The sequence below is a fragment of the Bos mutus genome, chromosome 8, assembly GCF_027580195.1.
Source record: "Bos mutus isolate GX-2022 chromosome 8, NWIPB_WYAK_1.1, whole genome shotgun sequence".
In the NCBI taxonomy this organism is placed as follows: Eukaryota; Metazoa; Chordata; class Mammalia; order Artiodactyla; family Bovidae; genus Bos; species Bos mutus.
The window spans coordinates 31,939,271-31,966,049 of record NC_091624.1 but is presented as its reverse complement, the minus strand read 5'-3'; the positions used below and the strand labels follow the sequence as shown (position 1 = coordinate 31,966,049).

Sequence of the window (26,779 nt, the reverse complement as noted above, 5' to 3'; positions counted from 1 at the left end):
TTAGCATCTTGCTTCCTTAGCTTACACATAAACAGGGTTTTCCTTTGGTCACAGAGCCCCCCTGAGCATGTAAAAGCCATGGTTTTAGTTAATTAAACACTGTTTGAATTTTCAGTGAAGAGGAAGCTCCATTGCCCCAACTTACTTAACCACAAGGCCCCTCTCTTTGTCTTCCCCTTAGAAAACTCTTTTGTGAATGATGTTCCAGTCCTGTCTGTGACTTCACAAGAGGTGGCTGTATCTCAGTCAGGATGGACACAAGCCCAGTATAGCAACTGTGCTCATTGAATAGAGCTCTGGAGGCAAATGCACTTGGGTTTGGCTCCAGTTCTCAATTATGCAACTTACTTGCTGAGTGATTTGGCGCGATTTTAAAAATCTCTCTGAGACTTGGTTTTCTTATTGATAGATGAGGTGGTGATAATGTGAATTTCATGTAAAATGCCTTGCATAGCATCCTGGATAAAGCTCATTGAATGACTGCCAGGGTACTGTGTGAATTAGATATATTAATAAATAAGACAAGGAAATCAGCTTGTAAATTAGATTGTTGTTGTTTAGTCAGTCATGTCCAAGTCTTTTGACCCCCCATGGACTTGTAGCCTGCCAGGCTCCTCTGTCCATGGGATTTCCTAGGCAAAACTACTGGAGTGGGTTGCCATTCCCTTCTCCAGGGAATCTTCCTGACCCAAGGATTGAACTACATTGGCAGGTGAATTCCTTACCACTGAGCCAACAAGAAAGCCTCCAAAATTAGATTACGTTATTTTATTGAAGTTTTGGTCCTTTTAGCCAAAGTTTTTTCTTTTCAATGAAATTTGTGATTATGTTTGAAACACTTTTTTTGTTGTTTTGTTTTTAGTAGATAACTCTTATAAAGCTGGGATGGCTCTTGTCTTTATATGCATCTGACCACTGGTGGTTAATAAACATTACCTTAAATGGAAAGTTTTCATTTGAAAATGAATGTGGCTGGCTGTACCTAATGTAATAAACTGTCAGTTATTAGATGACAGAGAATGTTATGAAAAAAAAACAAAAAACAAAAAATGACACACGGTCAGTGCTTGTCATGGTAATTAATGTTCTATAAATTCATCACAAACACTGACTCAGTGGATACTGGACCAGTTGTCCTGGAGGAAATACAGAGTTAGGGTCCTGTGAGCGGGTCACATTTTTACCAATAGGTCAACACATAACCTTGTCTGTTGTGTTTCTGTTTAAAGGCACCTTATTATATGTATATAGTTGATGCACTAATGTTGATCTCATGGCCAACAGCACTATATCTCATGCCAAGCGTGGCTTGTCTAACACGTGTTTTCTCTGTAAGGCACACCATAGCCTCCATGCTTAATGAACACTGGACAGCTCTTCAATACCATGTTTGGGGGCCATTTTAAATAGTGAAATCATGAACAAAAAGCACAAAATGCAAAATGAAACCGAAAACACGGCACTGAACAGACTATGAAAAGGACACTGTTTTCAGTGTGAGAGCTGAAACAAGGAAGCAGAGCGTGCCCTTAACCGAGCTCAGCTGGGAACATGCATGTCTGACCATGTCTGGTCATTTGTGGTCAGATCCACAAATGACCATGAAAGTACTATAAGTATTGAGTTTTTAGATTACAAACAAAGTTGTAAGGAGTAAGTGAATTTGCAAATAAAGATCCTGGAGAAAATAAGGATTGCCTGTACTCTGTCTTGTCAAGTTTAAATGTTTCTGTTTTCTAGTAAGGAAGCTATGTTCCCCATCCACTGCCTGTGTGGGTTTCAGTCACTGAGGTGTCTCGTGTGTTTGTCACAGGACAGGGGTGGGCTGGAGCTACAGCCAGTCCCCTAGGTGGCAGGTGGCCTGGCTTCTCTGTGCATTTGCTCTCCTCCTACCCCGGAAGCTGGATCAGGAAGGGAAAGGGGAGCAGCAGTTAACCAATAGTCCAACGGAAATTAGGTCTCACAAAGCAAATCACTGTGTTTGAGACAAGTTTCTTCTCTGAGGAGTCTGTCCTCAGCCTGCTAAGGTGCTACAGAGGGGTATGAGGTGCCCTGTGGACTCGGGGATGCAGCATTCACTGGAGCAAAGGGATGGGGAGGCAGATTGTTGAAGAACTGGTGATAAATAAGGAAAAGTGTCTTTAAAGAGGCAGCATTGAGATAGATCTAGAAAGTGTTTCCCCAAATTGTTCTACACTCTCCTCTGACATCCTGCAGCCAAAGTTAGCTCAGATGCTAGCATGCTGCCATGGGGGGCACTAGAATCACATCTTCTCCTGTGCGGGGGCCTCTCCCACCTTCAGACTGCTCATGAGGGGACCCTGAAGTGTGAGCGAGGGGTCAATGGTTTGGTGAAGGAATGGGTTCTAGATATTAGGCTGCAAACCTGGACGACACGGTTGTCTTAGATGTGTGCACACACTCTTGGCCTTGAAACACAGGGTGTTCAGAACCACACTTGAATTCAGCTTTAGGGTTGGGAACCTGATGCTCTCACTTCCCATAACTGAAAGCATCGAATGCCCACATGGAACATTTGGCTGTGAAAATCTTTGATTTTAGGCTTGCATTTAAAATACTTTGTGGCTCTCCTGATGATTTTTTTTTCCTTTGCTTTTGTTTTTTAAAGCAATGTGATTCAAGTCACCAAGTTTGCCTTAAGCCTGCCTGACAAGTGGCTGTGACTGCCAGACGCATGCATGGGCCCAGCTCCTACAAGCATGTGTTGCTGTGGGTCAGAGGTCCTTGGCTGGGCTGAGTCCTGGGGCCCCTGGAGAATGCTTAGTGGGGAAGTGGTACTGTATTTTTGAGGAGAGGGGTTACAAGCACCACTTCACTGGCTTCTGGAAAGCTAACATTGTTTTGTATTCAGGCTGTTTTTCCTCTTTTCTCCATAAGCCCCATCTCTGCAGCCCATCCCCACCCCCTACCAGAGGGAAAGCCCAGTGTTCCACTCCCCAAGGAAATCAGAAAGGGATTGTAATACAGTCATAACATTTCCTGTGACTCTTTAAGGTTGTGAGCTTACAGGCAGTAGGCGCTAGTGTTCTGATGTGATTTATTCTTCAGCATCTCTGCGATCCTGCTGACCGGGGAAAGAAAGTATTAATAACCTGTCATGCAAAAAAATCGGCACTGCTATAAAAATACTTCTTCACTATGTGTTTTCCCACTGCCAAAGTAAATGAGTAACATTTTAATGTATCCATTCTTTAACATCAAAATATTAGCCTTAACTTGATTTTTCTGTCTTCCTTTTGTCTTCATGTGAGGAGAATAAATCTAGCAAAAAATAACAGTGATAATTCTTCACATAGCAGTTCCCCAGCAGGTGCCCAGAAATGTGCCCATCCTGTGATGGCTGGATTGGCCCTTGGCACTCGGGTGCTAGGGAGGAAGTGAGGGTCCCAGCAGTGACATAGGAAGCACCTTTCCATTGTGTTTCACTTACTTTAAGGGTATACTACTTGCTTCTCTCCTGCTTACATGGTCACTTTACTATTTTGTGTCAAGTTCTGTTATTGTATTCTTTTATTGCAAAGCGTAGGACACGACTTAGCAACAGCTTATGGGTAGGAGGCTCTGCTGTTGAATTTAGGATGCTTTCTCTGCAAGAAATAAAAACCCCAAACTGGCTTTAGCAGTAAAGGGAATTTTATTGGCTTGTGTTGTGGAAAAGTCTAAAGGCAGATGACTTCAGGCTAGGGTTGATCCAGCCACTCCACAGGGTTACCACAGACCTGTTTTCTTTCCTTTGACCGGTTGTGCCTCTGCTTTAGATCAGGAGTGGTCCCAAGATGATTGGCAGCAGCTTTGGGAGGGAGGAGGGTCAAAGAGTCTTAACAAAAATCTTTGTCTTCACATTCTCCAAAAAAAGAATATAGTGCACAAATTGGATGGCACCCCACTCCAGTACTCTTGCCTGGAAAATCCCATGGACGGAGGAGCCTGGTAGGCTCCAGTCCATGGGATCGCTAAGAGTTGGACACGACTGAGCGACTTCACTTTCACTTTTCACTTTCATGCATTGGAGAAGGAAATGGCAACCCACTCCAGTGTTCTTGCCTGGAGAATCCTAGGGACGGCGAAGCCTGGTGGGCTGCTGTCTATGGGGTCGCACAGAGTCAGACACGACTGAAGTGACTTAGCAGCAGGTCACATGAACCATATCTATGGTTGGGGGTGGACCTTGGCTTCCCAGAACCAAAAACCCCGGATGTAGGTATTTTGGGAAAAGAAGAGGAGAGAGATGATACTGAAGAAGCATCCAACAAACGTCTAAGTGCATATGACTTATCAGTCCCTGAAGTGTGAACAAAATCTATAGAGGCAGGACATTGCAGGTTCAGTTCCAGACCACGTCAATAAAGCAAAGATTGCAATAAAGTGAGTCAAAATAACTACATAAAAAAGTCGCACACAGTACTGTAGTCTCTTAGGTGTGCAATAGTGTTAAACCTTAAAAAAAAAAGAAAACAATATAGATACCTTAATTAGAAAATATATTATTGCAAAAAATTGCTCACCATCATCTGAGCCTTCAGCAAGTTGTAATCTGTTCTCAGGGGTAACATCAAAGATCACTGATCTCAAACTACTGTAACAAATATAATAATCATGAAAAAGTTTGTGAGCAAATGCTATTGGAAAAATGGAGGAAATAGGTTTGCTCAATACTAGATTGCTGCTGCTGCTGCTAAGTCGGTTCAGTCGTGTCCGACTCTGTGCGACCCCATAGACAGCAGCCCACCAGGCTCCCCCGTCCCTGGGATTCTCTAGATTGCTACAGACCTTCAAACTGTAAGAACTCTCTGTGAAGCACATAAAGTGAAGCCCAACAAAATGAGGTATTACTTGTGTTTTTGTTGTTGTTGATGTGTTTCAATTAATAAGTATTTGTGCTTCCCTAGCGGCTCAGACGGTAAAGCATCAGCCTGCAATGCAGGCTGGGTCAATCCCTGGGTCGGGAAGATCCCCTGGAGAAGGAAATGGCAACCCACTCCAGTATTCTTGCCTGGAGGATCCCACGGACAGAGGAGCCTGGCGGGCTACAGTCCATAGGGTCGCACAGAGTTGGACGTGACTGAAGTGACTTAGTACCTGCTAGAAATACATCACTGAAGGCAGGACCCTGTATATTTCTGCCATTTCCTTGATCCTGACCCCTTGCTTTCCTAGAATACAGGACAAGAACAAGGAAGTGAGGCCCAATGGGAGGGGGCTCCTTCCTGTGGCCCCTGAATCTGAAATGGGGGAGAAGGAGGAGAACAGAGAAATGGAGGTGTTATTACCCATTTAATAAAATGTGATTCAAGAAAGGAAATTATATTCTTTGCAGCATTGTTCATAAAGAAAGAGGCTTAAATTAATGGAGCCAAATTATAAGAAGAAATTTCTCTATTGAATTTATTAATTTCCCACAATTTGGACTCCTTATTTACAATCCTATTGTTCCCCCCTCCCCCCCTCCGCCCGCCGTGGGACTACATTCTTGCCCAAACCTGGGTTTTAGTGAACAATAAAGAACATATATCCCCTGGAGGAGGGCATGGCGACCCACTCCAGTATTCTTGCCTGTAGAATCCCATGGACAGAGGAGACTGGCGGGCTACAGTCCGTGGGGTTGCAGACAGTGGGACACGACTGAGGGCCTAAGCGCAGCACACAAAGAACATGTGAATGACCCGGGACCTCTTCCTTCTCTCTGCAGTGGGCAGTTTGCCGTCGTGAAGAAATGCCGTGAGAAAAGCACCGGTCTACAGTATGCCGCCAAATTCATCAAGAAAAGGAGGACCAAATCCAGCCGGCGGGGCGTGAGCCGCGAGGACATCGAGCGGGAGGTCAGCATCCTAAAGGAGATCCAGCACCCCAACGTCATCACCCTGCACGAGGTTTACGAGAACAAGACGGACGTCATCCTGATCCTGGAACTGTGAGTGCTGTGCTGGGGCGGGGGAGGGGCACTGCCGGCTCCCAGCGGCCGGACAGCACAGCCACCAGCCTGGACCCTCCTCGGGGACCACTCGGCCTTGCTGAGTTGGAGAACTGGGGTGTGCGGCCTGCCCTGAGGCCCAGCTGCAGTTGTCTGGAGTAGGTCTGCAGAAGCTTCCACCCATGTGGTCGCACTTGGTTTGCCAGTGGGTCCCGGGTCTTGAGTTCTTCCTTGTCATGAGATCGTCTGTGTTTTAAGTTTCATGCTAAGCTTTAGGCTTAAGAGCATATGCTCTTCTCCTCTCACACTGTTCCTCTGCCTTCCCTCTGTTTTCCTACTTCTGTTTTTCTCTTCTCTCTCTTTTTTTTAAAAATATTTTTAATTTATTTTTTTGGCTGTGCCACACAGCATGCAGGATCTTAGTTCCCCGACCAGGAACCCATGCCCTCCTGCAGTGGAAGCATGGAGTCTTCACTACTGGACAGCCAGGGAAATCTGTCTCTTCTCTTTCTTTCTCTCTTCTCTTTCCCTCTGTCTTATACACACCTCATTTTTAACTGTTGAAACTGTCGACACTCATTATATGAAAGGGTGAGATTGAAGCAGAATCACTCAGCGGTGACTGCAGGACTTGTTAAAGCATTCTGCTGATTCTCTCAGGCACACCCTGTCCGTCCGATGTTACTGTGGGAAACTGACTATAGTGCGTTGTTCTATGATGTGTCCGGTCCCTGGCCCCCTGCCTGAGGGCCCCGCTCCCTGTGATGAATTCAGCAACCAACATGGGCTGGTGGGAGAGGAGAGGAAGTCATCCAAGAACATGCAGCTGGGAGTGTCTCTGGACAGTTTGGGTGGAGGACACACATCATCACCCTGGGGGCTGAGGGAGGGAGGGATGGCGCAATCCTGGGTGGTTCTTAGTGATGACAGACCCCACCCATTTCCTGGAGCCTCTGAAATTCAGATGTACCCTTTTGCCAGCCCAGCAGCTCCCCCTTATTTGCAGATCTCTCAGGGCTAAGAGGTGATTTTTTGAGACCAGAGAAGGTGGAAGTGAGGGGAGGTATACAGAGGGCTTGGCACCTCACTGTGGGGACCTGTGCTTTGCAGTCAGAAGGGCCTGGGATGCCCACTGCTTATTGTCTCAACACTGGGCTCTGAGCACGTTCTTTTATGCATCTGAACAGGAACCTTCTTAACTATAAATTGGGATCAATTAATACCTCAGAAGGGTTTTGAGGAGATATGTGAGATGAGAATATAAACATAGCTAGCAAAGTGTGTGGCTCATTTGTTGTCGTTCAGTTGCTCAGTCATGTCCGACTCTTTGCAACCCCATGGACTGCAGCACGCCAGGCCTCCCCATCTTTCACCACTTCTTGGAGTTTGCTCAAACTCATGTCCATTGAGTCGTTGATGCCATCCAACCATTTCGTCCTGTATCGCACCCTTCTCCAGCCCTCAATCTTGCCCAGCATCAGGGTTTTTCCAGTGAGTCAGCTCTTAGCATCAGGTGGCCAAAGTATTGGAGCTTCAGCTTCAGTATCAGTCCTTCCAATGGATATTCAGGGTTGATTTCCTTTAGGACTGACTGGTTTGATCTCCTTGCTGTCTCAAGAGTCTTCTCCATGGATGTGTTTCTGGGAAGTTCTCAGCCTCTGCACTAGTGACATATTGGGCTGCATAATCATTCAGGGGACTGTCCTATGCATTGTGGGATGTTTATCAACATCTCTGGCTTTTACCCACCAGACAGCATCCTCTCCTCTAGCTGTTACAATTAAAAAATGCCTCCAGATGTTACCACATGTCCCCTGGGTACAGACTCTTCCCCTCTCCCCCATTGAGAACTACAGCATTAAAGGAAGAGCAGGACTCTAAGAGCACAGAGGATTAGAGGGCTGCTCAGGGTTCAGCAGAAAAAAGAGAGGAATCAGAGTGTAATCTTTGCTGTGACTTTATATGGTGATGTGAAAACTAGACAGACCCGAGATCAAAATCCAGAGCAAATCCTTTCCCATCTATGGGCTATGTTGTGCTTAGTCACTCAGTTGTGTCCAACTCTTTGCAACCCCATGGACTGTAGCTCCTCCTTCTATAGGGATGATTCTCCAGGCTAGAATACTGGAGTGGGTTGCCATGCCCTCCTCCAGGGAATCTTCTCAACCCAGGGATTGAACTCAGGTTTCCTGTGTTGCAGACAGATTCTTTACCATCTGAGCCACCAGGTAAGCTCAAGAAAACTGGAGTGGGTAGCCTATCCCTTCTTCAGGAGAGCTTCCCAACCCAGGAATTGAACCAAATTCTCCTGCATTGTATGGAGATTCTTTACCAGCTGAGCAACCCAGGAAGCCCTTACCATATATCTCTAAACCTAAATTTTCTCCCTTAAGGCTGTTGTCAGAGACCATAAATGCAAAGTTCCTGGGAAAGAAATTATATAGATCACAACTGTTTTGCCATTTCAGAGAATTACTAGGTAATGCCTGGTAACTCAGCCTGCCCAGGTGGCTCAGTGGTAAAGACTCTGCTTGCCAATGCAGGAGCCACAGAAGACGTGGGTTTAATCCTTGGGTCAAGAAGATCCCTTGGAGAAGGAAATGGCAACCCACTCTAATATTCTTGCCTGGGAGATCCCATGGACAGAGGAGCCTAGCAGGCTATAGTCCATGGGGTGGCAAAAGAGTCAGACATGACTGAGCAACTGGGCATGCCTGCATGCCTAGTAACTCAAAAATGTCATTTGCTCCCTTTGTATATCAGAATGTACAAATGATGGTGAGGTGTTACTGTTACCTGTGTGTGTATATTCTGAGTTCAACTTCTGTTGACTGACTCCCAGTTCATAGAAATTTACCATTAGATGCATTTATCCTCTGCATAAAGTGAATGACATGCAATTTCTTTAGCCACTTGTTTTAAAATTATTATACAATAAATTTGATGTTGGAGGAGAGTTGTATAATTCTATGAAAGGTAACATGTGTGTAGATTTGTATAACCACCTCCCAAACCAGGATTCAGAATAGTCCATTTGCCGCCAAAATGCCCTTGTACTCACCCCTTAGAGTCACACCCACCTTCCACTCCATATCCTCTGGTGGTCGCTGAGCCATTCTCTATCACTATAGTTTTGTGTTTTTAAAAATTATTTAAGTAGACCTATATTCAATCTTTTGAGACCAGTTTCTTTCACTCAACATAATGCTTTTGAGATTCAAGTATGAGTCAGTTTCTCATTTTTAATCCTGAATGGTATTCCATTGTATGCTGTTTTTTAATTTGTTCACCCATTAAAGGACATTTAGGTTGTTTCTAGTATGTGGTGATCATGAATAAAGCTACTGTAAATATTCACATACAGATGTGTGTGTGGATGTAAGTTTTCACATATTTGGGGTAAATACAATGGAGTGGGATTTCTGGGTCACTTAATGAGTACATTTAACTCTATAAGAAATTGCCAAACTTTTTTCTAATGTGGCTGCACCAGTTTACAGCCTTTCCAGAAATGGGTTGGAGTTCTAGTTCCATCAGCCCTTTTTATTGTCAACATCTGTTTCTAATTGTAGCCATTCAGTCAGGTGCATAGTGCCACATAGCTCTACGTAGTTCATTGTGCAGTGATCTTGAATATTGCATAGAAGCCTGGAATGTTAGGTCCATGAATCAAGGCAAATTGGAAGCGGTCAAACAGGAGATGGCAAGAGTGAATGTCAACATTTTAGGAATCAGCAAACTAAAATAGACTGGAATGGGTGAATATAACTCAGATTACCATTATAACTACAACTGTGGGCAAGAATCCCTAGAAGAAATGAAGTAGCCATCATAGTCAACAAAAGATAAGAAATGCAGTACTTGGATGCAATCTCAAAAATGACAGAATGATCTCTGTTCATTTCCAAAGCAAACCATTCAATATCAAGGTAATAAAAGTCTATACCCCAACCAGTAATTCTGAAGAAGCTGAAGTTGAAGGGTTACTTTGCCAACAAAGGTCTGGCTAGTCAAGGCTATGGTCATGTATGGATGTGAGAGTTGGACTGTGAAGAAGGCTAAGCGCTGAAGAATTGACGCTTTTGAACTGTGGTGTTCGAGAAGACTCTTGAGAGTCCCTTGGACTGCAAGGAGATCCAGCCAGTCCATTCTGAAGATCAGCCCTGGGATTTCTTTGGAAGGAATGATGCTAAAGCTGAAACTCCAGTACTTTGGCCGCCTCATGTGAAGAGTTGACTCATTGGAAAAGACTCTGATGCTGGGAGGGATTGGGGGCAGGAGGAGAAGGGGACGACAGAGGATGAGATTGCTAGATGGCATCACTGACTCGATGGACATGAGTCTGAGTGAACTCCGGGAGTTGGTGATGGATAGGGAGGCCTGGCTTGCTGCGATTCATGGGGTCGCAAAGAGTCAGACACGACTGAGCGACTGATCTGATCTGATCTGATCTGATAAGATCTACAAGGCTTTCTAGAATTAACACCCAAAAAAGATGTCCTTTTCATTATAGGGGACTGGAATGCAAAAGTAGAAAGTCAACAAACACCTGGAGTAACAGGCAAGTTTGGCCTTGGAGTACAGAATGAAGCAGGGCAAAGGCTAGTAGAGTTTTGCCAAGAGAACACACTGGTCAGAGCAAGCACTTTTCCAACAACACAAGAGAAGACTCTACACATGGACATCACCAGATGGTAAACACTGAAATCAGATTGATATATTCTTTGCAGCCAAAGGTTGAGAAACTCTATACAGTCAGGAAAAACAAGACCGGGACCTGACTGTGGCTCAGATCACGAACTCTTTATTGCCAAATTCAGACTTAAATTGAAGAAAGTAGGGAAAACCACTAGACCATTCAGGTATGACCTAAATCAAATCCCTTACGATTATACAATGGAAGTGAGAAATAGATTTAAGGGACTAGATCTGATAGACAGATTACCTGATGGACTATGGACAGGGATCAAGACCATCCCCAAGAAATAGAAATACAAAAAAGCAAAATGGCTGTCTGAGGAGGGCTTATAAATAGCTGTAAAAAGAAGAGAAGCAAAAAGCAAAGGAGAAAAGGAAAGATATACCCATTTGAATGCAGAGTTCCAAAGAATACCAAGGAAAGATAAGAAAGCCTTCCTCAGTGATCAGAGGAAGAAATCTATCAAAGAAATAGAGGAAAACAGTAGAATGGGAAAGACTAAGATATCTCTTCAGGAAAATTAGAGATACCAAGGGAACATTTCATGCAATGATGGGCATAATAAAGGACAGAAGTGGTATGGACCTAACCGAAGCAGAAGAGATTAAGAAGAGGTGTCAAGAATACTCAGAAGAACTATACAGAAGAGATCTTCACCACCCAGATAATCATGATGGTATGATCACTCACCTAGAGCCAGACATCTTGGAATGTGAAGTCAAGTGGACCTTAGAAAGCATCACTATGAACAAAGCTAGTGGAGGTGATGGAATTCTAGTTGAGCTATTTCAAATCCTAAAAGATGATGCTGTGAAAATGCTGCACTCAATATGCCAGCAAATTTGAAAAAAGCAGCAGTGGCCACAGGTCTGGAAAAGGTCAGTTTTCATTCCAATCCCAAAGAAAGGCAATGCCAAAGAATGCTCAAACTACTGCACAATTGCACTCATCTCACACACTAGTAAAGTAATGCTCAAAATTCTCCAAGCCCGGCTTCAACAATACGTGAACCGTGAACTTCCAGATATTCAAGCTGGTTTTAGAAAAGGCAGAGGAATCAGAGATCGAATTGCCAACATCTGCTGGATCATGGAAAAAGCAAGGGAGTTCTAGAAAAACATCTATTTCTGCTTTATTTACTATGCCAAATCCTTTGACTGTATGGATCACAACAAACTGTGGAAAATTCTTCAAGAGATGGGAATACCAGACCATCGGACCTGCCTCCTGAGAAATCTGTATTCAGGTCAGGAAGTAACAGTTAGAACTGGACATGAAACAACAGACTGGTTCCAAATAGGAAAAAGAATATGTCAAGGCTGTATATTGTCACCCTGCTTGTTTAATTTATGTGCAGAGTACATCATGAGAAATGCTGGGCTGGATGAAACACAAGCTGGGATCAAGATTTCTGGGAGAAATATCAATAACCTCAGATGTGCCGATGACACCACACTTATGGCAGAAATCGAAGAAGAACTAAAGAGCCTCTTGATGAAAGTGAAAGAGGAGAGTGAAAAAGTGGGCTTAAATTCAACATTCAGAAAACTAAGATCATGGCATCTGGTCCCATCAGTTCATGGGAAATAGATGGGGAAACAGTGGAAACAGTGGCAGACTTCATTTTGTGGGGGCTCCAAAATCACTGCAGACAGTGATTGCAGCCGTGAAATTAAAAGACACTTGCTCCTTGGAAGAAAAGTTGTGACTAACCTAGATAGCATATTAAAAACCAAAGACATTACTTTGCCAACAAAGGTCCGTCTAGTCAAAGCTATAGTTTTTCCAGTAGTTATGTATGGATGTGAGAGTTGGACGGTAAAGAAAGCTGAGCACCAAAGAATTGATGCTTTTGAACTGTGGTGTTGGAGAAGACTCTTGAGAGTCCCTTGAACAGCAAGGAGACCCAACCTGTCCATCCTAAAGGAAATCAGTCCTGAATATTCATTGGAAGGACTGATGCTAAAACTGAAACTCCAATTCTTTGGCCACTTGATGCAAAGACCTGAATCCTTTGAAAAGACCCTGATGCTGGGAAAGATTGATGGCAGGAGGAAAAGGGGACGACAGAGGATGAGATGATTGAATGGCATCACCAACTCAATGACATGAGTTTGAAAAAACTCCAGGAGTTGGTGATGTACAGGGAAGCCTGGCGTGCTGCAGTCCATGGGGTTGCAAGGAATTGAACACAACTGAGCGACTGAACTGAATTGAACTGATCTTGAATAAAAGTTGAGTGAGCTTACAAAGAGCAGCTATTAGGTGGAAGAGGCAGGAGGGGCCTCAGGAGATGGCCTCTTCACCACAGTGTCAGACAAATGTTTGTCTTCCCTGGGTATTTGCTCCTCACAGATTCGAAAATCCCTGTGAGGTGATTGTCTTTGCTTTTGCACCCATTGGGCATGTGGGGAGCCATGATGATTACATGTATGTGTCAACTGACTGGGCCACAGGGTATCCCAGGATTTGGTTAAACATTATTCTGGATTGTGTCTTGAGGGTGTTTCTGGATGAGGTTAACATTTGAATTGTAGACTGAGTAAAGTGGATTGCGCTCCCCATTGAGGGTGGGCCTCATCTAATCAGTTGAGGATTTGCATGGAGCAAAAACGCTGACTTTACTCTGAATAATAGGGAGTTCCTCTTACCTTACAGCCCTTTAGCAGGTGCATTGCTTTTTCCTGCCGTTACACTGAAACTAACACATTGACTCTCCTGGGTCACCAGCTACGTCCAGCCAACTCACCTTGCAGGTCTCGGGACTTGTCAGCTTGTGATGGCATGAGCCAGTTCCTTACAATACATCTCTTCCTCCCTTTACATATGTACATCCTATTGGTTCTGTGTTTCTGGAGAACCCTGACTAATACAGTGATACCAAGGACTAAGGAGAGAAAGTGCACTCTTGTTTTCACACTACAAGTCTGTCCCATTTTGTCCCAAAATAAATACCTAAATATAGGATTTATTTTGCCATAAAGAAATGTTGTAACTTCTAATACACTATTCAAAATATTAGGTCTTTCTGAGAGAGTCATCTTTGCCTTTGAGAAAATCATGCTTGTTGTAAATTCTAACAGTTTTAAAGAACATTTAGTCATCAGTGACATATTCCATCTTCTCTTTCCTTTCTTGTAAGGGTGTTGGGATGCAGTGGTAGTTAAGGAGAGAATAAAATGTAAGAATTTGTCAGAAAGTAGCCCTGCAACTCATAGTGTTGTCTTGTCTGTATCCTCTGGTTCAGTTATCTTTAAGTGTATAATTATTATTTTAATATATATATTTAAATATATATTTTAAATATATTTTAAATATTTATAAATATATAAAATAATATAGTAAAATTTTAAGAAATATATTATATATATTAAATATATATTTTTAAAATATATATTTGGGATGAACTCCATGGCAAGTAGAGCTTCCTTCAGGCTTCCCAATGAAGTGTGTTCCGTTGTTGAAACTTCTGTTATTGAAGCCTGCCTCCACGTGGATGTGTGAGTTCCCACCACCACTCTCTGGACTTGTCCTTACCACTGAGACAGAGACCCCAAACCCCCACTCCCCTCAGTATTTCATGAGCTGCTCCCAGGGATCTGGGCAAAATGCAAAAATGGTACTTTCTGTGTCCTTTGTACAGAAACTACTTGGTGTTAAAGGCAAATTTGTTCAAATTCCACTCCAGGATTTGGCTTAAAATTTCTGTAAGTATTTTTGAAGAGTGACTTTTTCTCCACATGCTTCTCTGGAAACAAGGCTGATATGCTGTTGCAACTCAGCAGAGCACATACTTGAATGAGGCAAATCTGATGTCTCAAAAATCGCAACTTCATGTCCTCCACATCCCTTTGTTCCTTAATGAAAATCTCGTGTTGCCGTATTATAGCTCATTCGCATCGTCATGTGGGCAAGTCACTACAAGACTTTGACCTTCGGTGTTTGTGTCATTTTATAACTTGCTCCATTACCTGGTGGAAAGTGAAGCCAAACAAAGTCAGTGCTAATCAGAGACACTGGCTTCTAGAATTCTGCTCTACACTTGCTGCTCAGAAACAGCTAAGTATTTCAGGCAGCGGATAATTTAGTTTCCCTCTGCCCAGACGTGTGTGCACGCGTGCTAAGTTGCTTCAGTTGTGTCCCATTCCTTGTGACCCTGTAGCCCACCAGGCTCCTCTGTCCATGAGATTCTCCAGGCAGGAATATTGGAGTGGATTGCCATGCCCTCCTCCAGGGGATCTTTCCAACCCAGGGACTGAACTGGCATGTCTATGTCGCCTGCATTGGCCGGCGGGTTCTTTACCACTAGAGCCACCTGGGAAGCCCCTGCCCAGACATTAATCAAATCCAAATGCCCTTAGGGGGCTGGACAGGTGACGTAAATGAGTGGGATTGTTCTGCTCGGAGTCTCAGTGTTGGGGATGTATGAGGGAATGGTAAGGACTGTGGCTCGTTGAAACTCTCAGCCACTCAATAGCGGATTGTTGCCATGTGGGTTATTGGATCCAGTGTTGCCAGATCCTGCAGTTTTTTCCAAGGAAAGTCTGGTATCTAGGCTTTTAATTTTGGCAGTTAATTCATAATACTTACAAGCAGATGGAATAAAACTTTCCTGGAAGGTCACATGTGGCCTTCATAGAACTTCAGATTCTTACCTCTTTTGTGTAAGGAATAAGTATTAGCAATAGGTGATGAATACAGTCAGAGATAGCCCCAGAAGGCTAGCAACTCTGTTGGAAGGGCAAGTTACACACTTAGCATTACAAAATGATTTTTTTTTAATGTACACTATGGTTTATCAGCTATTTGTAAGGCCTCCCCAGGCAGCCATTTTGCTTTTTTGCATTTCTTTTCCATAGGAATGGTCTTGATCCCTGTCTCCTGTACAATGTCACAAACCTCATTCCATAGTTCATCAGGCACTCTATCTATCAGATCTAGGCCCTTAAATCTATTTCTCACTTCCACTGTATAATCATAAGGGATTTGATTTAGATCATACCTGAATGGTCTAGTGATTTTCCCTACTTTTTTCAATTTAAGTCTGAATTTGGCAATAAGGAGTTCATGGTCTGAGCCACAGTCAGCTCCTGGTCTTGTTTTTGCTGACTGTATAGAGCGTCTCCATCTTTGGCTGCAAAGAATATAATCAATCTGATTTCGGTGTTGACCATCTGGTGATGTCCATGTATAGAGTCTTCTCTTGTGTTGTTGGAAGAGGGTGTTTGTTATGACCAGTGCATTTTCTTGGCAAAACTCTATTAGTCTTTGCCCTGCTTCATTCCGTATTCCGAGGCCAAATTTGCCTGTTACTCCAGGTGTTTCTTGACTTCCTACTTTTGCGTTCCAGTCCCCTATAATGAAAAGGACATCTTTTGGGGTGTTAGTTCTAAAAGGTCTTGTAGGAAAGAAGAGGGATCTCTTCAAGAAAATCAGAGATACCAAAGGAACATTTCATGCAAAGATGAGCTCAATAAACGACAGAAATGGTATGGACCTAACAGAAGCAGAAGATATTAAGAAGAGGTGGCAAGAATACACAGAAGAACTGTACAAAAAGATTTTCACTACCCAGATAATCACGATGGTGTGATCACTGACCTAGAGCCAGACATCCTAGAATGTGAAGTCAAGTGGGCCTTAGAAAGCATCACTACGAACAAAGCTAGTGGAGGTGATAGAATTCCAGTTGAGCTATTCCAAATCCTGAAAGATGATGCTGTGAAAATGCTGCACTCAATATGCCAGCAAATTTGGAAAACTCAGCAGAGGCCACAGGACTGGAAAAGGTCAGTTTTCATTCCAATCCCAAAGAAAGGCAATGCCAAAGAATGCTCAAACTACTGCATAATTGCATTCATCTCACACGCTAGTAAACTAATGCTCAAAATTCTCCAAGCCAGGCTTCAGCAATATGTGAACCATGAACTTCCTGATGTTCAAACTGGTTTTAGAAAAGGCAGAGGAACCAGAGATCAAATTGCCAACATCCGCTGGATCATAGAAAAAGCAAGAGAGTTCCAGAAAAACATCTATTTCTTCTTTATTGACTATGCCAAAGCCTTTGACTGTATGGATCACAATAAACTGTGGAAAATTCTGAAAGAGATGGGAATACCAGACCACCTGATCTGCCTCTTGAGAAATTTGTATGCAGGTCAGGAAGCAGCAGTTAGAACTGGACATGGAACAACAGACTGGTTCCAAATAGGAAAAGGAGTTCGTCAAGGCTGTATATTGTCACCCTGTTTATTTAACTTATATGCAGAGTACATCATGAGAAACACTGGACTGGAAGAAACACAAGCTGGAATCAAGATTGCTGGGAGAAATATCAATAACCTCAGATATGCAGATGACACCACCTTTATCGCAGAAAGTGAAGAGGAACTCAAAAGCCTCTTGATGAAAGTGAAAGAGGAGAGTGAAAAAGTTGGCTTAAAGCTCAACATTTAGAAAATGAAGATCATGGCATCTGGTCCCATCACTTCATGGGAAATAGATGGGGAAACAGTGGAAACAGTGTCAGACTTTATTTTTCTGGGCTCCAAAATCACTGCAGATGGTGACTGCAGCCATGAAACTAAAAGACGCTTCCTCCTTGGAAGGAAAGTTATGACCAACCTAGATAGCATATTCAAAAGCAGAGACATTACTTTGCCAACAAAGGTTCGTCTAGTCAAGGCTATGGTTTTTCCAGTGGTCATGTATGGATGTGAGAGTTGGACTGTGAAGAAGGCTGAGCGCCGAAGAATTGATGCTTTTGAGCTGTGGTGTTGGAGAAGACTCTTGAGAGTCCCTTGGACTGCAAAGAGATCCAACCAGTCCATTCTGAAGGAGATCAGCCCTGGGATTTCTTTGGAAGGAATGATGCTAAAGCTGAAACTCCAGTACTTTGGCCACCTCATATGAAGAGCTGCTCATTGGAAAAGACTCTGATGCTGGGAGGGATTGGGGGCAGGAGGAGAAGGGGACGACAGAGGATGAGATGGCTGGATGGCATCACTGACTCGATGGACGTGAGTCTCAGTGAACTCCGTGAGATGGTGATGGACAGGGAGGCCTGGCGTGCTGCGATTCATGAGGTCGCAAAGAGTCGGACACAGCTGAGCGACTGATCTGATCTGATCTGATCTGATGGTTTATTAGTGGGTCTCAAACTCTAGCATGCCTCAGAATTTCCTGAAGCCTTGTTAAAATATACATTATTGTAAAATATACGTTATTGTTAAAATATACATTATTGTAAAATATACCATCTTGGCTGCATTTCCAAGATTTGAGTCAGTATGTCTACGGTAATGTCCAGGAATTTACGTTGCAAACAAATTCCCAGGTGATGCCGATGCTGCTGGTCTTAGAGTTCATCTTTTGAAAAACTCGTATTTTTATATATTATTGTGTGTATGCTTGGTCACTCAGTCATGTCTGACCTTTTCGCACCAGACTTCTCTGCCCATGGAATTTCCCAGGCAAGGAGCAGGGTGCCATTTCCTCCCAACCCAGGGATTGAACCCACCTCTCTTGCATCTCCTGCATTGGCAGGTGGTTTCTTCACCACTGTGCTCCTGGGAATCCCTAGGGTTCATCTTTGGAGAAACTGTTGTAGGTTGAATTGTGTCCCTTGCCCCCAGATGATATGTTGAAGTCCTAATCCCTTTTACCACAAAATGTCCCCTTATTTAGGACTAGGGTCCTTGTAGGTGTCATTAGTTAGGATGAGGTCATCCTGGAGTAGAGCAGGCTCCTTATCCCATGTGACTGGCATCCTTATAAGAGGAAGACCATGTGGGGATGGAGGGTTGGAGTGATGGAGCAGTAGCATCCACACACTGCTAGGGAGAGGCCTGGAACAGATTCCCCTCCAAAATCCTCAGAAGGAACCAAGACCACGAGCCACACCTTGCTTTCCGACATCTGGCCTCCAGAATTTTGAGACAATCAGTCTCTGTTTTTTAAGCCACCCACTGTATGGCGCTTTGCTGCTGCTGCTGCTGCTGCTAAGTCACTTTAGTCGTGTCCAACTCTGTGCGACCCCATAGACTGTAGCCCACCAGGCTCCCCCATCCCTGGGATTCTCCAGGCAAGAACACTGGAGTGGGTTGCCATCTCCTTCTCCAATGCATGAAAGTGAAAAGTCAAAGTGAAGTCACTCAGTCGTGTCTGACCCTCAGTGACCCCATGGACTGGAGCCTACCAGGCTCCTCCATCCATGGGATTTTCCAGGCAAGAATACTGGAGTGGGGTGCCATTGCCTTCTCCAACAGAAGCACTAGTTGAATAGAAAACTACTAGGCTCCTATTTGGACTCGGAGCCCGCTCACATGTTAATCTAAAACTCTGTAAGCCAGTTCATAACAAAATTAAATACCTAATTGTGGTAGTTCCATTGGGCAACCGAAAAACAATGGGATGTATGAATCTTCCTCCGAACCGGAGGCCTGAGCCGAGGAGGACTGGAGTGGGGTAGGTGATTCTAGGTCTACCTTCAGCAGGAGTGGACCTCACCCATCACAGCCTGCTTCAGGAGGGACACCTGAACTTTGGGTGACCTATCTGAGGTCACCCTGTTAAGATTTTTTAAAGTAAAAATCTTGGAATTGCCGTGTCATATTGTCATGTGGACTATTCCAAAGAAATCAAGCCGATTTGGGCTCTCCAACCTTAAATTTTCTCCTTTTTGTTCTGATTGGAATTTAAAGCTGGTCTTTATATTGGAGGGGGGCTTCCCTGATATCTCAGTTGGTAAAGAATCTGCCTGCAATGCAGGAGACCCCAGTTCAAATCCTGGGTCAGGAAGATCCGCTGGAGAAGGGATAGGCTACTCCTCCAGCATTCTTGGGCTTCCCTTGTGGCTCAGCTGGTAAAAAATCCATCTGCAATGCCAGAGACCTGGATTCTATCCCTGGGTTGGGAAGATCTCCTGGAGAAGGGAAAGGCTACCCACTCCAGTATTCTGGTGTGGAGAATTCCATGGGCTGTATAATCCATGGGGTCACAAAGAGTTGGACACGACTGAGCAACTTTCACTTCACTTTATATCCTTTTTCACAGGAAACTCCATTTAATTAGTGCAGTATGCAGTGGTTTTAGCCAAGTATGGGACATGAAATTAATGCACTCTTTTTTTGCATTTAATAAAGTAAATTTTATTAGTTTTTCAATCTGGTAGAAAACACATAACGTAAAATTGACCATCTTAACCACTTTTAAGTATACACTTCACTGGTGTTATGTATTCACCTGTGCAACAAATCTGCAGAACTTTTTCATCTCGCAAAATAGAAACTCTAAACCTATGAAACAACAACCCTCTTTTCTTAGCTCTTTTTTTTTTCCGCTTTGTATAAGTTAATAATTTCTGGAATTCAGTTTGTTCATTGCAAACAACTGCTGAGTTGTATTCAAACGTTTGTGCAATATTAGATCACTTTATGCAGGATCACTGTTAAGCTGGCTCAGTCTCTTGTAGCCAGACTGAGATACACATCAATAAGAATATAAATATGGTTTTTCCATGTGTGTCAGCACAGTGAATGCATGTGGATTGGGTTCATGCTGCCTTGTCAGCAAATCCAGAATTGCAGGAGCCTTTCAGGAAGCAAATGCAGTGATTTAAGTGATGCTTTCAAGCTGCTGCCTAAGTGGCAAAGTTGTACTAAGTTGAAAGCATTTGTAGGGACATAAGTGATGCTGGTAAACGGGTGTGTCTGATGCCAGGGGCCTTCCAGCCCCCCATCCCTACTCTCTGCTGCTCTCCTGGTTCTCCCAAGACTTAAAAGCACACTCAAATTTCTTAAATGCTTTCTTTCTTTTTTTTTTTTTTTTCCCTGCAGCTACATTTGTTCTCTCTTCTCTGAGCTCCAGCCAGCTCTTTTGACTTTTTGAACTCTTGTTTTTATTCACAAAGGTAATTTCAAGAACTGTTCTGGGTTACACTTTTGGCATCTGGCACCTGGATATCTACTATTAGGCAAGAACAGAGAACTGAAATGCATTTGGCAACAGTCGCAACCTTTCACAACAGAATTAAATGGTGTAGAATAGGTTATTTTCCACTCAGGCAGTCTCTTGAGAAATAAAACCCCCTATGTATGATTTCCCCTATGCTCTTTCTTCTTACCAGTTCAGTTGAAAGTGTTTCCGTAGTGTTTATTAAATGGGCATTTTTACTCACTTAAATGGATTAATTGATTTCCAGATGGCCTTAAAAGAAGTGGGACAATGAAAGTCATAAAAGCAGACCACATATAGTATCTGTGAACTCAGAGATGTGTCGTTTTTATCATATATTCATAATTTTAGTATCTGGTTCAATATACTCTGTGCTGTATACCTAAATTATAGGTAGTGAGTATTTGAAGTCTTTGCCTGTCTCCAAGAAAGGTGTATACTTTAAGTTAAAGTAAACTGGGATAACACTGCTGCCTGCCAGCCTCAGAGGCTTCCAGAGCTCCAGGGATGGGCTATTCTTAATCCCTCCTAATGGACCACAGATTCTACTTTATGATGATCTGCTGCTGCTAAGTCACTTCAGTTGTGTCCAACCCTATGCGACCCCATAGACGGCAGCCCACCAGGATCCCCTGTCCCTGGGATTCTCCAGGCAAGAACACTGGAGTGGGTTGCCATTTCCTTCTCCAATGCATGAAAGTGAAAAGTGAAAGTGAAGTCGCTCAGTCGTGTCTGACTCCTAGCGACCCCATGGACTGGAGCCTACCAGGCTCCTCCATCCATGGGATTTTCCAGGCAAGTGTACTAGAGTGGGGTGCCATTGCCTTCTAGGGTACTGCAAATCCCTGGGAATCATTCACACTTCCTCTTGGAAGCTCACAAAGGTAATTTATGTCACAGATCTTATTATTCTTCCTGTGTTGGTTAACCCCTCTTCTAACCATCAACCTGAAGAGGATGTAATAGAAAGGTACTCTGTGGAACTGTGGCTTTAACTGACCCCCACCCACCCAGGCATTCTCGTTTCCCCTTGCTGTGTTCCCTCCCCTTGCTGCTCTGGTTTCTTCTGTCCATGGTGGGGCCATCCCGGACATAATCACAGCCTCCCTGCAATGTTCAGCTGCGTGCCTGCCCCTAGAATCCAGGTCCCTCCCGGGTTGAGGGCTGCCAGTTTGTGGTCCAAGCTCCGCCCAAACCTTCAGCCTGCTTTCCTCCACGCCAGTCATACAGCCCTCCATGTCCAGGCACGCTGAGCCCAGAATTCTGAGGTAATGGTTGGGGGTCTGCTTTGGGGACAGGATTGAACCCACGTCACCTGCATCGGCAGGTGGATTCTTTACCACTGAGCCAGCAGGGAAGCCCTGTTCACTTGTTTTGAGGCACATCCAATAGACGTGGATCTTGACAGACTTCCATGAGAGACAGGAGAGAGGACGAGAGAGGCTTCCTTGGAGAAGAAAGGGACGCGCACTTCACTGGAGTCTTCACTGGGTCAATTAGCCACGGCAGGGACCCTGCTTTATGTTTTCTCATTCAGTCCTTGGACACAAGCCCAGCAGGGTGGTGTTGTCACCAGCCTCCAGATCTGGGAAGCTATGCACGTCAGTCCACATTGAGCGGTTGGGAATTCTAATTCTCAGATAGCTTCTTGGGGAGAGAAGTGTTTCATTTGAGTCCTGAGGTTCTGCTGAGCCCCTGTAGGACTTAGCCAACAGGCCTATCACCCATCTTTTCTAAGCAGTTGTCTTTGGGGGTTGGGGGAGGGTGACTGAAATGAAAGACCACTATGGAGTGGGGAGGACATTCCAGGCCTGCCCCCTACCCTCTTCTTTCCAGGGCTGCAGTCAACTTGGACGTGACCCTGAGAGCAGCATTGCTCACATTCTAGTGGCTCCTGAGCTGCACTTTGCTGCTTTCAATTTCAAAGCAGTGACGTAGCAGCTTTTGAAAGCCAATCTGGACTTTGAAGACCTTTCGGTTTCTCTCTTTGGTGGTGTTTCTCCAGCAGTCATGTTATTCCTGCCCCTCGTCTCTTAGCATTTCCATGGTGCTGGGAGAGAGCAGAAAACGCTCTCGTGTTCCCATGGGAATGATGGAGTTCAGGACGCTGTGAGGGCTCTCATGCGCACATTTGCCCCCCTCAATGTTTCTTTGAGCACAGGACCATGTCCTGCTTTGGCTTCCACAGCCCCTAAGACTATTCTTGACCTGATAAATGTGTGCAGACAGGGCCAGAAGAATGCTGTGTGATGGAAGAGTCACGTGTGGCTCAAGAGCCAGCTGACCGTATTTTTCTTTGTGAGATGCTGATCGGCTTGCTTGGAAATGTACTCTTGACTAAGGCTCTTAGAGGGTAAGGAATAACACCTTTAACACTAGGATCTGAGTCAGTCTGGATCCTACCAGAAAGCAGATGGCACACACAAACAGGGAAATTTGAAGAGCATTTGATAGCGACTGTTAGTAAAAGTGTGTCCAAGGGTTAAAGAAAATAAGTGATAAGGAAGCACCCTAGGACTGGTGATAGCATGGCGCTCTCGCCACCCTTAGGTCGGGGAGTGAGGAGGGGTTAGGAGAGGGAGTGATTTGGGGAAACTGGAAAGGATAACTTCCTGGAGAGAAAGCCCACCTGACCTGAGCTGAGCACTCAGCAGAGGGACTCAGCCCTCCCTTGGCACTCTGGCAGGGGAAGCGGAGTTGCCTCACTCTCCCTCTCTCCTGGTGCTGCTTGTTGCCAAACCAAACTAGAAGCCAATTGACAAGGGAACCTTTTCATTCTGTCTCAGTGAGCAGCCTCCTTGTACCCAAATGTGGACGGACAAGAATATAACACAGGTCTGGAGAGGTAATCTTGGTCTGGGTTTAGAAGGATTTTTTTTCTTGGTTCTCTAATCTTTTGACACTAAATAGTTACAGTTCAAACTTCCTGGCACCACCACCCCTCCATGAAACTTGTTCAGGCCTGAAAAATATACCAATTTGTCCGTGGATGGTTGGGATCCACTTGATCTCATGCCCTTCTTTCTCAAAGGCTGTGTGCCCATCACAGATTCTTAAAAAGGAAGTGCTTTTTTTGAAGCGTAACTCCCTTTTGTTTCCCCTGTTTTTTACTTTGTTGAAAACTCTATTGGAGTGAGGAGGTGGAGACATGGAAGGCAAGGCTCAAAGTCCTGGCTCTTTGACAGGCAGTAGTTCTCTGTTGCCAGGGCAACCTGCCCAGCAGGAGAGCGGTGTTCACCTCACCTCTTTTACCCCTTGAGTGCCGCATCTTTCTGTGAAGGGACAGGAGTTGTCTTGATGCGCCTCGACACACAGGTATCTAACAGATGCACTGGGAAGGATTTCCATGGGGATGGGAAGCACTTTTTATCTGTCCCCTTCTTTTTTCATGACTTGCATTCCCTTTTCAAATCTCTTTAGTCTACTTTCCATTTCTCTACTTGCCACTGAAAGGACTCCTGCAGAAGCTTCCTAATTCACAAAAGTCCTTAATATGTAAACAACGCATGCTACTCAACCATCAGCTACCAATATATTGATGTCCCTACAGCTTTATCTCTCAGTCTCTCTGCAGCTCCATGATTGCTTCTCCAGTTACCTATCCAGCATCTCCGTCCACATGCATCTTTCCAGGTACCTCAAACTTAACGTGTCCTCTCTGAACTCATAATCTCGCCTTCCGCAATCTACTTCTGCCCTCTCCTTCCCTAGCTCAGTTCATGGTATCACCATCTTCCTGGTTGCCCAGCCTGGAGAGCTTAGCACCACCCTTGCTACTTCCTTCTCCCCTCACTCCCCACTGTGCTACTCAGTCAATCTTTCATTAAGTCCTGTGGATTCTGGGTTTTTTTTTTTTTTTGATTCTGGTTTTGAAAGAGCTCTGAGTCCCTCTCTTTATACCATGCTCATACTTTCCCCTGACCCAGGGCCTCATTAACTCTCCCCTGAGTTGTTAGAACAGCCTCTAGTTTCCCTCCCATCCAACTCACCCCCAAATTTATTATAAAACATCTACATTTCTTACTTAAAAATCTTTGATTAATAAGCATATGAAAAGATGCTCAACATCATGCATCATTAGGTATCTCTACAAATCAAAACCACAGTGAGACCATTTCATATCCAGTAGGATAACTGTGGAGCTTCCCTGGTGGCTCAGACAGTAAAGAATCTGCCTGCAGTGTGGGAGACCTGGCTTCGATCCCTAGATCAGAAAGATCCCCTGGAGAAGGAACTGGCAACTCACTTCAGTATTCTTGCTGGGAGAATCCTACAGACAGAGGAGCCTGAAGGGCTATAGTCCATGGGGTTGCAAAGAATCAGACAGGACTGAGTGACTAACACACATACACAGGATGACCATAATAAAACAAAGACAATATCAAATGTTGGTTGAGGTTTTGGAGAAATTGAAACATTTTCCAAAACCTTACATTGTAAACATAGTGTTATGTAGCATAGTTACATTGCCAGTAAGACTATAAATGGTTCCACTACTTTGGAAAACAGTTCAGCCATTCCTCAAATGGAGAAGCAAATGGCAATCCACTCCAGTATTCTTGCCTGGAAAATCCCATGGATGGAGGAGCCTGACAGGCTACAATCCATAGGGTAGCAAAAAGTCAGACACGACTGAACCACTTCACTTTTTTTCTTTCTCTTTCTTTCATTCCTCAAAATGTTCGACACAGAGTTACCATTGCCACTCCTCAGATTATATCCAAGAAAAATGGAAATATATGTCCACGTAACTTACTCATGAAATATATAGCAGCATTATTCACAGTAGCCAAAAAGATTGAAACAACCCAAATATCCATCATCTGATGAATGAACAAACAAGAAATATGGTATATCTATTACAATGAACTGATATTTGGCAATTAGAAAAATACAGAGGCACTAATACTTGCTACTGTGAATGAACCTTTGAAACATTATACTAAGTGACAGCAGCCAGTCTCAAAAGACCACATATCATATGATCTGATGAATATGAAATGTCCAGAAGAGGCAAATCTGTAGAGACAGAAAGCAGATTAGCAGTTGCCTCCCAGTGTCAGAGAACGAGGCGTGGCTTCCAGTGGGCACAAGGTGCCTTTTGGAACCATGAGAATGTTCTGAAATTAGATTATGGTAGTAGTTTCACACTCTGTGAATATACTAAAAACCACTGGATTGTAGACTTTGAAAGAGTCAATTGTGTGGTATATGAGTCATATCTCAAGAAAGCTTTAGAAGATATCTCTGATGGCTGCCTCCTGGCCACAGAATAAAGCCCATGATCTATAGAATGGTGTAGGATTTTGAACCCATGTCCAGCCCCCTCCTTATAGCCAGCCACTTCCTCTGCACTCCTTTGCCTCTGCTCCTCTTGCCTGGCACCCCTCACCTGAGTTTATGCCGTTACCCTCTATCTGACACACCGTACCTTGTCCACCTGGAGAATTCCAACCCATCTCTCAAAGCTGCCTCACACATCACTCTCTCCGTTTGACTTTCCTACTTGGCCTGGCTAGATTTAATTGCTTTCTGTTGTGTGTCTTTATCACCTTTGAGAAGTGTGTTGATTATAGCACATGTAGTACTATATCTTCAATGTTTGTATGGTCTCCCTGTAATGGATTGTGAGCTTTCTAGGAGCTGTGCCAGTGTATTACTTACTTATTTTTTTCATCCCAAGCCCCTAGAAGAGGATATGAAAACTAGCGCACAGTCAGTGCCTAGTAAAAGTTGCTAAGTTGAATTCAGTCAAGGAGACTAGTGGGGAAATCCTCATGAACAGCAACGAGGGGCTTTTCTAGTTAGGACAGTGGGAATGAGAAGAATTAACAAAACCTAAAGCTCTGCATCATTTGTGACCTGTGAAGGCTGCCCTCTCTCCTGAGAACAGACCAATCTGTCACCTTAGCTAGTTTCTATCCTGGGCCTGAATAGGACCATGTGTTTAAGTTGAGGGATAAGGAAAGAGTAGGTAAAGAGGGATGGTTGGTGGGATTCTGAGGGACAGAACTGAGAACCTCTGATGTGCCTGACATTGTGAGGCTCGATGCCAATGACAATCAGAGGTAGTTGGCTAAAATTAAAGCTGCTGATTGTCATTGGCATCTGGTATAATAATGCCCTTCACAAGGCAGGTTCTCAATAAATATTTATGTGAATGAAAAAAGAAAGCTTTTCAGACAGTCAAGTCA

General features: G+C 44.1%; 1 protein-coding gene across 2 annotated transcripts in view; it reads left to right on the top strand.

Annotated features, from left to right (window-relative positions):
• The window catches only part of DAPK1 (death associated protein kinase 1), a 211,786-nt gene that overhangs the window by 106,266 nt on the left and 78,741 nt on the right, over window positions 1–26,779 (top strand). For both annotated transcript variants that reach the window (XM_070375366.1, XM_070375367.1), the window contains exon 3: window positions 5,711–5,932. In XM_070375366.1, coding sequence (XP_070231467.1) covers window positions 5,711–5,932 — 222 coding nt within the window. The remainder of the gene's footprint in view (window positions 1–5,710; window positions 5,933–26,779) is intronic.